The following is a 13,130-nucleotide window of genomic DNA, read 5'->3' as shown; positions in this document are numbered from 1 at the left end:
CTTCTTGCAGGGACAGCAGGGCCGCAAGGCTCTGTGACTCTAGGCCCCATCACACCCGGCCCTGTCCCACTTCCTTTTTCGGCCAGAACCCCAGAACCCCAGTGATTCAATAGGTCGGGTCCTCCTCGGGGGAACCAGGCCTGCCCTCTAGGAATCAGGGTATCCCCGCCTCCTTGGCCAGCTCTCGGAGCCTGGGACTCAACACCTGCCGATTGGCTGCCGGGCCAGGACCTGTCGCTTGGGCATCAGTGGCCGCCGCCGTCCAATCACAGACGTACAGGGGCGGGCGTGTGGGCCTGTTGGACCAGCAGGAGGACGGCGACGGGCCGAGGCCGCTGGACCCGCCGTTGGAACCACAGCTGGGTGAAGTCAGTGCTGCTAGGTCTTTGGAGCCAGACCGAGGGGAGGGTCGCGCGCCCCAGGGTGGGGAGCACCAGGCGGGCGTCGGCCGGGTCTCCCGAAGCCTCCTCGAGCCGTTAATACCGCCCGTGCCTCCCTCCTAGTCCTACATCTGGCATTGCCTGTCCCTCTTCGGCTTCCAGGCCCGCCCGACCCGCCATATTAGGTCCCGGCCCCGCCCTCCGTCTCATTGGCCCCCCCTACCCAGGCCGACCCTCAGCTCTTTGGCCCAGGCTCCCGCCTTCTCCGCCCAGTGTTAGGCCTCACCTTCTCTAGGATCCACCCTCTCCCCGCCCACCTTCATAAGCCACACCTACCACTCCAACTCTCCTTTCTGGCTTGTAGGCCGCACCTACTCTGCATATGCCCCGCCCCTCACTCCAGGTCCGCCCACTTAACTGAGGATCCAGGATCCCCTCCTTAAGGTTTGGGCTCGGAATTGCCTTTTTTTTTTTTTTTTTTTTCCTTGTGACGGAGTTTCCCTGTTGTCACCCAGGCTGGAGTGCAGTGGCGCGATCTGAGCTCACTGCAACCTCCACGTCCCGGGTACAAGCGATTCTCCTGCCTCAGCCTCCCAAGTAACTGGGATTACAGGCGCCCACCACCACGCCCACCTAATTTTTGTATTTTTAGTAGAGACGGGGTTTCACCACATTGACCAGGCTGGTCTCGAGCTCTTGACCACAGGTGATCCGCCCGCCTCGGCCTACCAAAGTGCTGGGCTTACAGGCATGAGCCACCGCGCCCGGGTCGGAATTGCCTTCTTTAGACCCTCGCCCACCTGCTGCTGAGTCCTCCTGGGCCCCGCCCCAGTCCTAAGCCCAGCACACGCCCTGCTAGGCCCCGCCCATTTCTTTCCCCCCTTTCCAACCCGTTCCTCCCCAGCCTCTGCACCCTACCCTTATTTCCTGTCCCTGTCGCGCCCAGGTGTTTACCTGGCACTCAGGTGAGTCGTGCGCTCCGGCGGTTTCGGTCGGAGCTGCCTGCCTCTTCCCTCAGCGCGTCCCACAAACCCCGACGGCACGGAGGGGCCCCAGGCCAAAGGCGGTGGGCCCCTGAGCCCTGACACCGCCTCGCCACTGCTGCAGGTGACCCCGGCCGGCAGCGCCGCCGTGGTCCCGGAGCGCAGCGACATGCCCGAGCTGGTGGTAACCGCGCTGCTGGCGCCGTCGCGCCTGTCGCTGAAGCTGCTGCGCGCCTTCATGTGGAGCCTGGTGTTCTCGGTGGCGCTGGTGGCCGCGGCGGTCTACGGCTGCATAGCGTTCACGCACGTGCTGTGCCGGCCCCGGCGCGGCTGCTGTGGACGCCGTCGGAGCGCGTGCCCCGCCTGCCTGAGCGACCCCTCGCTGGGCGAGCATGGTTTCCTGAACCTCCAGGTGATCGCACGGGGGCGCTATCGGGGCTGCGGGGTCGTGTGGGGTCGAGACGGTTCAAGCCTAGGGAGGGAGGGTTCCCCAGGCTTCAGGCTGTGCCCTCCCCCTAGAGCTCGGGCCTGCGTCTGCACTATGTCTCGGCTGGACAAGGCAAAGGACCCCTCATGCTGTTTCTGCACGGCTTCCCTGAGAACTGGTACGTCTGGGGCCCAGGGGCCTGAGGCGCACGGGACTCGGGGGCAGGTGGAGCTTGGGTTCCCAAGAGGCAGTGGGGAGGGCTGCGTAGATCGGAACAAGCTGAACATCTAGGGGACAGGGGTACTGGCCAGCATACCCAGATCCCTAGGCTCTGAAGGGACAGGACAAAGGGGTACTGAGGTTGATTGAGGCTCCCTGGATTCAGGGTGTAGTTGGTTTCAGCCTCAGCCTCTGCCTCTGCCTCTGCCTGGGATTCCCCATCCTCCTTTTAGGGGAAGTTTAGAGCAGGAAGGAGGGGTTGCCAATGGTCGCTGATGGGCGTAGGGTGCAGGTGCAACCTGAGGGCCCTGACTCAGCCTCTCTCCCCCACCCGCCTGGCAGGTTCTCCTGGCGTTACCAGCTCCGGGAGTTCCAGAGCCGCTTCCATGTTGTGGCTGTGGATTTGCGAGGTTACGGCCCCTCAGATGCACCCCGGGATGTGGACTGCTACACGATCGACCTGTTGCTGGTGGATATCAAGGATGTCATCCTAGGCCTGGGTGCAGACATACCCCCATCCTAGGCGTGGCCTCCCTCATCCTGCACACACACATACCCCCACTTTCTCCTTGCTGGAACCTACTTCCCCCACCCCTGCTTCAGTCCTACCTGGCACCTCACTTATGCCAGCTCCTCGGATTCCCACAGGTTACTCCAAGTGCGTCCTTGTGGCCCATGACTGGGGTGCCCTCCTTGCCTGGCATTTCTCCATCTACTACCCATCCCTGGTCGAGCGGATGGTTGTGGTCAGTGGTGCCCCCATGTCGGTGTACCAAGGTGTGTGTGGGAGTCCGGGACACTGGGATGTACTTGTGTGCAAGGGGGCAGGTACATGTGTATGTGTTTGCAATTCTCTGTATACCCGTCAACACATCAGGGGCCGAGGGTGCAGCAATCAACCCAGGTCCCTTCCGTTGTGGAACTCCTCATTCGGAAATTAATGACACGCCAGACCCAGTGGCTCACACCTGTAATCCGAGCCCTCTGGGCCGCTGAGGTGGGAGGATCACTTGAGGCCAGGAGTTCAAGACCAGTCTGGTCAACATAGCAAGACCCCAACTGTCTCTACAAAAAAAAAAAAAAAAATTGTCATTGGTGGTGCATGCCTGTAGTCCCAGCTACTCGGGAGGCTGATGCAGGAGAATCTCCTGAACCCGGGAGGTGGAGGTTGCAGTGAGCCAAAACCATGCCATTGCACTCCAGCCTAGGCAACAAAAGCAAAACTCTGTCTCAAAAAATAAATATATAAAATAAAATATGGTCAGGCGTGGTGGCTCTTGCCTGTAATCCCTGCACTTTGGGAGGCCAAGGCCGGTGGATCACTTGAGTCCAGAAGTTCAAGACCAGCCTGGCCAACATGGTAAAACCCCGTCTCTACCAAAAATACAAAAAAGTCAGCCGGCCATGGTGGCACATACCTGTAGTCTCAGCTACTCGGGAGGCTGAGGCAAGAGCATCGCTTGAACCTGAGAATTGGAGGTTGCAGTGAGCCAAGATCGCACCACTGCACTCCAGCCTGGACGACAGAGTAAGACTCTGTCTCAAAAATAAAATAAAATAAAATAAAAATCAATCACAATACACTTAGGACTAATCCACATTTTTTTATAGCGTTTACAGTAACAAGGAACGTGCACACAGTAACCTACTTAAGGCTCCTGGGCTTATGAAGGTTGTGTTATCCCCATGTTCCAGCTGGAGGAAACTGAGGCTGGGGAGGTTAACAATGTCTATCATATCACCTGATGTTAATACTCAGCATTGTGGTCATAACTGTGCTCTCTCTCTTTCTCTCTCTTGTTGGTTTTTTTTTTTTTTTTTTTTTTTTGAGACGGAATCTTGCTCTGTCGCCAGGCTGGAGTGCAGTGGTGTGATCTCAGCTCACTGCAACCTCCGCCTCCCAGGTTCAAGTGATTCCCCTGCCTCAGCCTCCCAAGTAGCTGGAATTACAGTCCACCACGCCAGGCTAATTTTTTGTATTTTAGTAGAGACGGGGTTTCACCATGTTGGCCAAGATGGTCTCAATCTGACCTCATGATCTTCCCAAAGTGCCGGAATTACAGGCGTGAGCCACCATGCCCAGCCACTTTTTTTTTCTTGAGATGGAGTCTCGCTTTGTGCAGTGCAGTGATGCAATGTCAGCTCACGGCAACCTCCACTCACGGCAACCTCCGCCTCTCAGGTTCAAGTGATTCTCTTGCCTCAGCCTCCTCAGTAGCTGAAACTACAGACGTGTGCCACCATACCCGGCTAATTATTTTGTGTTTTTAGTAGAGACAGGATTTCACCATGTTGGCCAGGCTGGTCTTTTTTTTTTTTTTTTTTTTTTTTTTTGAGACGGAGTCTCGCTCTGTAGCCCAGGCTGGAGTGCAGTGGCCGGATCTCAGCTCACTGCAAGCTCCGCCTCCCGGGTTCACGCCATTCTCCGGCCTCAGCCTCCCGAGTAGCTGGGACTACAGGCGCTGCCACCTCGCCCGGCTATTTTTTGTATTTCTTAGTAGAGACGGGGTTTCACCGTGTTAGCCAGGATGGTCTCGATCTCCTGACCTCGTGATCCGCCCATCTCGCCCTCCCAAAGTGCTGGGATTACAGGCTTGAGCCACCGCGCCCGGCCGCCAGGCTGGTCTTGAACTCCTGGGCTCAAGCGATCTGCTGGCCTCGGCCTCCCAAAGTGCTGGGATTACAGGAGTGAGCCACCACGCCTAGCAACTTCTACCTCCTGGGTTCAAGTGACTCTCCTTCCTTAGCCTCCAGAATAGCGGGGACTACAGACACGCGCCACCATGCCCAGCTAATTTTTAGTGGCGATGGGGTTTCATTGTGTTGCCCAGGTTAGTGTCTAACTCCTGACCTCAAGAGATCTACCCGCCTTGACCTCCCAAAGTGCTGGGATTACAGGCGTGAGCCACCGCGCCCGGCCTATATATATATACATACATATACACACACACACACACACACACACACACACATATATATATATATATATATTTTTTTTTTTTTTTTGTAGATACAGGGGTCTCCTTAAGTTGCTTAGGATGAACAGGGAGTTTTGTCTGTCTCATTCACTGCTGTATCTAGAACAAGGCCTGGCATGCAGTAGTTGCTCAATAAGTGTTAGCTGAAGCAGAAGAAATGCACCCTGGCCTGGGCAGGGGAAGCACACCAGTGGATATGGGGGTTCCCAGGAGATGCCCCCATCCTGTGGATAGTGAAACATGGCAGGAGGGAATGTAGCTGGTGCCCACGCCAGGAGGGGTGTCTGGTACCTTCACAGACCCAGGCAGGCAGCAGTGGCATTCCTGAGGCTTGTGTGCCTGACCTGGGTGTGTGTAGGGGTGCAGGTGTGTGGGGCCATCCCAGGGGCAGGCCTTACATCTCTCCCCTAACCTTTCCATCCCAGACTATTCCCTGCACCACATCAGCCAGTTCTTCCGTTCCCACTACATGTTCCTGTTCCAGCTGCCCTGGCTGCCCGAGAAGCTGCTGTCTATGTCTGACTTCCAGGTACAGAGGGTACTGGTTGAAGGGAGGAGGGAAGCAGGTCAGGGCTGGGCAGACTGGGCACCGAAGCCAGAGTCCTGCTGTGTACCTAGATTCTGAAGACCGCCCTCACCCACCACAAGACAGGCATCCCACGCTTGACCCCCAACGAGCTCGAGGCCTTCCTTTATAACTTCTCTCAGCCTGGTGGCCTCACTGGGCCCCTTAACTACTACCGAAACCTCTTCAGGTAAGACCAGATGCCAAGCATGAACGCAGGAGATTTGCAGGGGCTGGGCGGGGGTGGGAGGCAGCCATCCTTCTGCCTGTCTGTCTGCCTGTCTGTCCTGGCCACAGGAACTTCCCCTTGGAACCCCAGGAGCTGGCCACACCCACATTGCTGCTGTGGGGGGAGAAGGACACTTACTTGGAGCAGGGGCTGGTGGAAGCCATCAGCAGCCGCTTTGTGCCAGGCCGCTTGGAGGCCCACATCCTGCCAGGCATGGGGCATTGGATCCCACAGAGCAACCCCCAGGAGATGCACCAGTACATGTGGGCCTTCTTGCAAGACCTGCTGGACTAGTGGCCCTTGCTGGCCTGCCCAGGAGGCATGGATACTCAGGAAGGAACACACATATCTGCCTGTGCCTGGGAGTCCATCCAATGTCCATACATGGGTGGACTCTTGAATCGCTCATACGTATGGGACTCCTGGATCTCACACAGGTGCACCTATGGGTGCCTTGGGACACACTAACCCCTGTACTCACAGGCATGGATGCATACATGTGTAACAAGAACTTTGACCCTGGGAACTGGGTATACCTCTCCTCCAGTGGAGCCAGATGCCAAGGGGCCTCACTCTGCTCTTTGCCAAAGTTGGTTCTCTGCCATAGCTGCACAAACCTTAAACCCTGACCTTCCTGTCCCCGCCTTCCACCTCCTGCCTGGGTCTTCAGCTCAGTGCTACTCTCAATACGATACTGCTGACCGCATTTGGCTAGTTCAAGTTAAATGTATGTTAATGGAAATGAAATACAATGAAAATGCAGTGCTCAGTCACACCAGCTGTATTTCTTTTTTTTTTTTTTTCCCTTGAGACGGAGTCTTGCTCTGTTGCCCAGGCTGGATGGAGTGCAATGGATGCAGTCTCAGCTCACTGCAGCCTCCACCTCCCAGGTTCCAGCGATTCTTGTGCCTCAGCCTCTCGAGTAGCTGGGACTACAGGTGCGTCACCAGGCCTGACTAATTTTTGTATTTTCAGTAGAGATGGGGTTTCACCATGTTGGCCAGGCTGGTCTGGAACTGCTGATCTCAAGTGATCTGCCCACCTTGGCCTCCCACAGTGCTGGGATTACAGGCGTGAGCCACTGTGCCTGTCCACACCAGCTGTATTTCACATGCTCAATTGCCACATCAGTGAAGAAAGTTCTATGTGGCAGCGCTGATGAGGGTAATCCTAGCTTAGGAGCAGGGGTCAGGGCCAGCCGCAGTGGCTCAAACCTGTAATCCCAGCACTTTGGGAGGCCGAGGTGGGCGGACCACGAAGTCAGGAGATCGAGACCATCCTGGCTAACATGGTGAAACGCTGTCTCTACTAAAAATACAAAAAATTAGCCAGGCGTGGTGGCAGGTACCTGTAGTCCCAGCTACTCAGGAGGCTGAGGCAGGAGAACGGCGTGAATCCAGAAGGCAGAGCTTGCAGTGAGCCGAGATCACGCCACTGCACTTCAGCCTGGCAACAGAGGGAGACTCCGTCTCAAAAAAAAAAAAAAAAAAAAGAGCAGGGGGCCTCCCTGCCTGGCCCCTGGCAACCTCCCCAAGGGCAGACCCTCATGAGCAGGCAGATGGGTGTGCAGATTCCTCTCCAGCCAGTCCCAGGAGAGCTCCCGCAAGCCCTTTCCCTCACACGCCCGTCATGACCCCAGGCTTGGTCAGGTCAAGTTCTCTTGCCCTGGCCTGGGCTGGCCTGCCTCAGATCCCTGGGAAAACAGCTCTTGTCTCTGTTAGGACAAGTGAGATTCTGGATTCAGGGCAGGAAGGGACCAGCTCCCAGAACGGCCATCTGGGATCTGAGGCCTGCCTCTCCAGCTCCTGGAAACTTCTGCTCCAAATTAGCCACAGTTTCTGCTGACTCTGGAGCCCTCTGGGGTGGGGGTTACATGTGGAGGGTGTGCCACTCAGCCCCAGGCTGACCATAGCATCAGTTTGTACCTCCCTGGCTTGTGCCTGGCTTTTGGGGGACGTTACCATCATCACCTGTACCATGAGGACTGAGGGTCCCTGAGAAATACATTCTCCTGTCTCTGAGATGGGCCTGCCTGCTGGTCATCCGCCTCCCTTATCCCCAGCACAACATCCTGTGTGTGTGTGTGTGTGTGTGTGTGTGTGTTTGTGTGTGATGTGTGATGTGTGTGAGATGGAGTCTTGCTCTGTTGCCCAGGCTGGAGTGCAATGGTGCGATCTCGGCTCACTGCAACCGCCTCCCAGGCTCAAGCAATTCTCCTGTTTCTACCTCCTGAGCAGCTGGGATTACAGGCGCCTGCCACCACACCCAGCTAATTTTTGTATTTTTAGCGGAGATGGGGTTTCACCATGTTGTCCAGGCTGCTCTCGAATTCCTGACCTCATGATCCGCCTACCTCGGCCTCCCAAAGTGCTGGGACTACAGGCGTGAGCCACTGCGCCCAGCACAACATCCTTTTACTCAACATAGATACCAGGCGGTGTTATAGGTCCTAGTGATAGAGTGTAAGCCGGAAAGAGTTTAAGGAGGAGAGAGCTGACAGGACTCAGGGAAGGCTACACTGAAGACCAGCAGGTGGGACCCTAGCTGGGGGATGCACTTATTTATTGTTGTTTTGAGACAGGGTCTCACTGTGTTGCCCGGGCTGGAATGTAGTGGTGTGATCTTAGCTCACAGCAGCCTACACCTCCTGGGCTCAATCAATCCTCCTGCTTCAGCTTCTGGAGTAGCTGGGACTATAGGGGCATGCCACCGTGCCAGGCTAATTTTTATTATTTATTTATTTATTTTTATTTTTTTTTTTTGAGAATGGAGGCTTGCTCTGTTGCCCAGACTGCAGTGTAGCGGCACGATCTCAGCTCCCTGCAACCTCCACCACCTGGGTTCAAGCGATTCTCCTGCCTCAGCCTCCCCAGTAGCTACGAGTACAGGCGCATGCCACCACACCTGGCTAATTTTTGTAATTTTAGTAGAGACGGGGTTTCGCCATGTTGGCCAGGCTGATCTCGAATGCCTGACCTCAAGCAATCCACCTGCCTCGGCTTCCCAAAAAGGTTTTTTTTTTTTTTTTTTTTTTTTTTGAGACAGAGTCTTGCTGTGTCACCCAGGCTGGAGTGCAATGGCCAGATGTCGGCTCACTGCAAGCTCCGCCTCCCGGGTTCACGCCATTCTCCTGCCTCAGCCTCCCGAGTAGCTGGGACTACAGGCACCCGCCACCTCGCCCGGCTAGTTTTTTTTTTGTATTTTTTATTAGAGACGGGGTTTCACCGTGTTAGCCAGGATGGTCTCGATCTCCTGACCTCGTGATCCGCCCGTCTCGGCCTCCCAAAGTGCTGGGATTACAGGCTTGAGCCACCGCGCCCGGCCCCAAAAATGTTTTATAGAGACAGATGTCTCACTATGCTGCACAGGGTGGTCTCAAACTCCTCGGCTCAAGTGATCCTCCCACCTCGGCCTCCCAAAGTGCCGGGATTGCAGGCATGAGCCACCGTGCCCGTCTTGGGATGCACTTTTTTGGGAAGTGGGAAGTAGTGACTAGGAAGGTCCCAGGCGGGAAGAAGCTTGGGTCACTGGAGTCACAACACGCAGGCCAGGGGCTTGCTAAGGCAGAGTGAGCGAGGAGGCTTCAGAGAAGAGGCCACATAGCCAGACCGCCAGGGGCTGCGAGGAGCTTGGATTCGATTCTCAAGGGGAGCCAGGAGTTTTCAGCAGGGGAGGGACATGGCTTGCATTTTGAAGAGCTCCCTGTGGCGGTTGGACAGTCCCACGCAAGAGTCCGAGCGCCGAGGCCTGCGGGGGGCTGCGCGCGGCCACAGCACAGGGCGGTCCCACTGTCCCGACCAAGCAGGGACCCCAGGGCCTGGCCCAACCCGGGGCCCCCCTGCCGGGGTGGGAGCAAGGCCCCCCGCCCCGGGGAGGCGAGAAGACGGGCAGAAGGAGGAGGGAGCCACTGAGACGTGGGGCCCCGGGACATCGGAGCTCGCGGCGGAGGTTTGGGGCGAGGAGGCCTGTGGACAGGACCAGGACGGCGTCCAGGGGGCGGTGGGTCCAGCGACGGTTGCCGGGGTGACGGGGGACGGGTTGATGGTTGACCGGAACGGGTAGCGGTTGTCCCGGTGACCGGAGGGGCCTAGGCAAAGGCTGACGGGAGGCCTGGGTCAGTTGCCCTGGCGACGGGGTTCCGCTGACGGTTGCTAGGGCGACGGAAAGGCGCCTTCTTCCGCCTGCGCGGCTGCAGGCGGGAGGGAGGCGGGGTCTTCTGGAGAAGGCGATCGCGTCGATTGGGCAGAGTCCTGGCGAGTGAGCCAATAGAGACTCGTGTCTCTCCTAGACCCGCCTCCCCCAGCCTGAGCCAATCCCGGCCCGCTTTTTTTTTTTCCCCCCCTGGCCCAAGGGCTTGTCGCGCGCATCTTTTAGGGCTGGAGCGGGGACCTCGGGGGCTTGGCCTGGGGTTTCTCCCATGATCGGCCTATCCCTCTCCCTGCCTCTAGTCCACTTTCTATCACTCACTCTCTCACTCCTCACTCATTCAGAGGTCTAGTCTGCATTGATGGTCCAGTAGTAGAATTCTCACTTCCCATTCATTCATTCATCCATTCATCTGTCCCTGCCACCAGTTCTAGGAGGGATGGTGGGAGACAAAACCGGGCTCTGACACTGCCAACAGGGTGTGATCAGGCCCTGGTGGAATGAGAAACGGGAGGAGCACTTACCTGGGGGGAGGGAGGGAAGGCTCCCTGGAGGAAGCAGTCTTGGAGCTGAACTTTGCAAAGCTGGGCTCCGACTCACAGAAGCCTCCCACGCAGGGATGATTTAGCATTTCCGTGAGACTGGGAGGAAAGTTTGGGATCGGAAGACGTGGAACTGTAAAAGGCTTCACATGCCAGCAGGGGAGGGTCTCGGACAGATCCGTGTGTCTGGAATGTCACTTGGGGGATGGTGAGAAGGCGGACCAGAGGGGCAGACGGAGGGTGGGGAGGCCTCAGAGGAGGATGGGCGTGGTCCAGGCAGTGGAGAACGAGACTCAAGTCCAGGCACTGGAAGAGGAGCAGATACGATGGGAAGGTAGAGAGGCAGGTTTGGGATATATTCAGTCTGACAGGGCTGGATCCCAGGGTAGGGACCTAGAAGCATGTTATGGGCTAAAGACAAAAACAGCCCAGCAAGCATCGGTGTATTGTGCGGCAGAGAGTCTCTGAAGCTGGGAGCGAGGGTGAAGTCTCCCTAGAGCAGAATGGACAACAAGACTGAGCCCTGAGGACCCCCAACACCTCAGAGACAGAGAAGAGAGGCCACAAAGGTAGGAGGTGAGGCCGGGCGCGATGGCTCATGCCTGTAATCCTAGCACTTTGGGAGGCGGAGGCCGGCGGATCACAAGGTCAGGAGATCAAGACCATCCTGGCTAACATGGTGAAACCCCACCTCTATCAAAAATACAAAAAATTAGCCGGGCATGGTGGCACACGCCTGTAGTCCCAGCTACTCGGGAGGCTGAGGCAGGAGAATCACTTGAACCTGGGAGGCAGAGGTTGCAGTGAGCCAAGATCATGCCACTGCACTCCAGCCTGGGCGACAGAGGGAGACTCCGCCTCAAAAAAAAAAAAAAGAAAGAAAGAAAAAGAAAGAAAGAAAAGAAAGAAAGAAAGAAAGAAAGAAAGAAAGAAAGAAAGAAAGAAAGAAAGAAAGAAAGAAAGAAAGAAAGAAAGAAAGAAAGAAAAGAAAGAAGGAAAGAAAAGAAAGAAAGAAAGATCAGGCACAGTGGCTCACGCCTGTAATCCCAGCACTTTGAGAGGCCGAGGCGGGAGGATCACGAGGTCAGGAGTTGGAGACCAGCCTGTCCAACACAGTGAAACCCTGTCTCTACTAAAAATGCAAATATCAACTGTGCGTGGTGGTGGGCGCCTGTAATCTCAGCTACTCGGGAGGCTGAGGCAGGAGAATCGCTTGAACCCAGGAGGTGGAAGCTGCAGTGAGCCAAGATCGCACCACTGTACTGCAGCCTGGGCAACAGAGCTAGACTCTGTCTCAAAAAAAAAAAAAGATAGGAGGTGAACCAGGCAAAAGTGGTGCCCCAGCAATGGAGGAGGGAGGAGTGTCAAGGAATAGGGATGTAGTTCCTGGTGTCAAAAGCTGCTGAGAGACAAGCGTGGTGGTTCATGCCTTTAATCCCAGCATTTTGGGAGGCTGAGGAGGGAGGATCACTTCAGACCAAGAGTTTTGAGACCAGCCTTGGAAACACTGCAAGACCCCTTGTCTCAAAAAAAAAAAAAAAAAAAAAAAATTAAACTGCTGGGCATGGAGGCTTGTGCCTGCAGTCCCAGCTACTTAGGAGGCTGAGATGGGAGGATTGCTTGAGCTTGTGAGGTCAAGACTACAGTGAGCTGTGATCATGCCACTGCACTCCAGCCTGGGCAACAGAGCAAGACCCTGTCTTAAACAAACAAAAACCCAGGCCGGGCACAGTGGCTCACTCGTGTAATCCCAGCACTTTGGGAGGCCAAGGTGAGCAGATCACTTGAGGCCAGGAGTTCAAGATCAGCCTGGCCAACATGGTGAAACTCCGTCTCTACTTAAAAAAAAAAAAAAAAAATAGCTAGGCTTGGTGGCGGATGCCTGTAGTCCCAGCTACTCAGGAGACTGAAGCATGAGAATTGCTTGAACCTGGGAGGTGGAGGTTGCAGTGAGCTGAGATCGTGCCACTGCACTCCAGCCTGAGAGACAGAGGGAGACCTTGTCTCAAACAAAAAGAAAAAACAAACAAACAAACAAAAAACAAAACAGGCCGGACGCGGTGGCTCACGTCTGTAATCTCAGCACTTTGGGAGGCCGAGGCGGGTGGATCATCCGAGGTCAGGAGTTCGAGACCAGCCTGACCAACATGGAGAAACCCTGTTTCTACTAAAAAAAATACAAAATGAGCCGGGCTTGGTGGTGTATGCCTGTAATCTCAGCTACTCGGGAGGCTGAGGCAGGAGAATCGCTTGAACTTGGGATGCGGACGTTTCGGTGAGCTGAGATGGCACCATTGCACTCCAGCCTGGGCAACAAGAGCGAAACTCCATCTCAAAAAAAAAAGAAAAAATGAAAACCCAAAACAAAACAAAACAAAAAAAAACAACTGCTGAGATAATCAAGCAAGAGCCATGGAAATCTCCAAGTTATGAGGGAGGAAAGCCAAGAGTGAGACTGAAGACAGAGGGCTTGGCTGCTCTGAATGAGGTTAAGCAGGGATGGGCAAGGGAATATTGGAGGCTTGGGGAAAAACAACAGAACACATTCAAACAGAGTAATGCGGTCAGGCACTCAGGCTCACACCTGTAATCCCAGAGCTTTGGGAGACTGAGGAGAGAGAATCACTTGAGTTTAGGAGTTTGAGACCAGCCTGGGCAACA

At 55.7% G+C, this 13,130-nt stretch overlaps 1 protein-coding gene and 1 long non-coding RNA gene across 5 annotated transcripts in view; one reads left to right on the top strand and one right to left on the bottom strand.

Moving 5' to 3' along the window:
- The window catches only part of LOC144336816 (uncharacterized), a 177,521-nt gene that overhangs the window by 157,842 nt on the left and 6,549 nt on the right, over positions 1–13,130 (bottom strand). The window lies entirely within an intron of this gene.
- Positions 93–6,554, top strand: EPHX3 (epoxide hydrolase 3). Of its 4 annotated transcripts, none has more exons than XM_015123167.3 (8): positions 93–368; positions 1,488–1,775; positions 1,883–1,968; positions 2,352–2,509; positions 2,658–2,786; positions 5,413–5,516; positions 5,606–5,742; positions 5,850–6,554. In XM_015123167.3, the coding sequence occupies exons 2-8, from the start codon at positions 1,533–1,535 to the stop codon at positions 6,073–6,075; spliced, it is 1,083 nt and encodes a 360-aa protein (XP_014978653.1). In that variant the 5' UTR covers positions 93–368; positions 1,488–1,532; the 3' UTR covers positions 6,076–6,554. The 4 variants fall into 4 exon arrangements, with proteins under 4 accessions (XP_014978653.1, XP_077834249.1, XP_077834250.1 ...); XM_077978123.1 differs by having other exon boundaries at positions 271–368; positions 1,399–1,775; XM_077978124.1 differs by lacking the exon at positions 93–368 and adding an exon at positions 641–1,345.

Source organism: Macaca mulatta, chromosome 19 (genome assembly GCF_049350105.2).
Source record: "Macaca mulatta isolate MMU2019108-1 chromosome 19, T2T-MMU8v2.0, whole genome shotgun sequence".
Classification (NCBI taxonomy): domain Eukaryota; kingdom Metazoa; phylum Chordata; class Mammalia; order Primates; family Cercopithecidae; genus Macaca; species Macaca mulatta.
The sequence above is the reverse complement of the archived record's forward strand: the minus strand, read 5'-3'. Positions and strand labels throughout refer to the sequence as shown.

Coding starts and splice junctions, on each gene's coding strand:
- EPHX3 (XM_015123167.3), top strand. CDS start 1,533: ATGCCCGAGCTGGTGGTAACCGCGCTGCTGGCGCCGTCGCGCCTGTCG. Junction 1,776..1,882: donor ATGGTTTCCTGAACCTCCAG/GTGATCGCACGG, acceptor CCCTCCCCCTAG/AGCTCGGGCCTGCGTCTGCA. Junction 2,787..5,412: donor CCCCATGTCGGTGTACCAAG/GTGTGTGTGGGA, acceptor TTTCCATCCCAG/ACTATTCCCTGCACCACATC.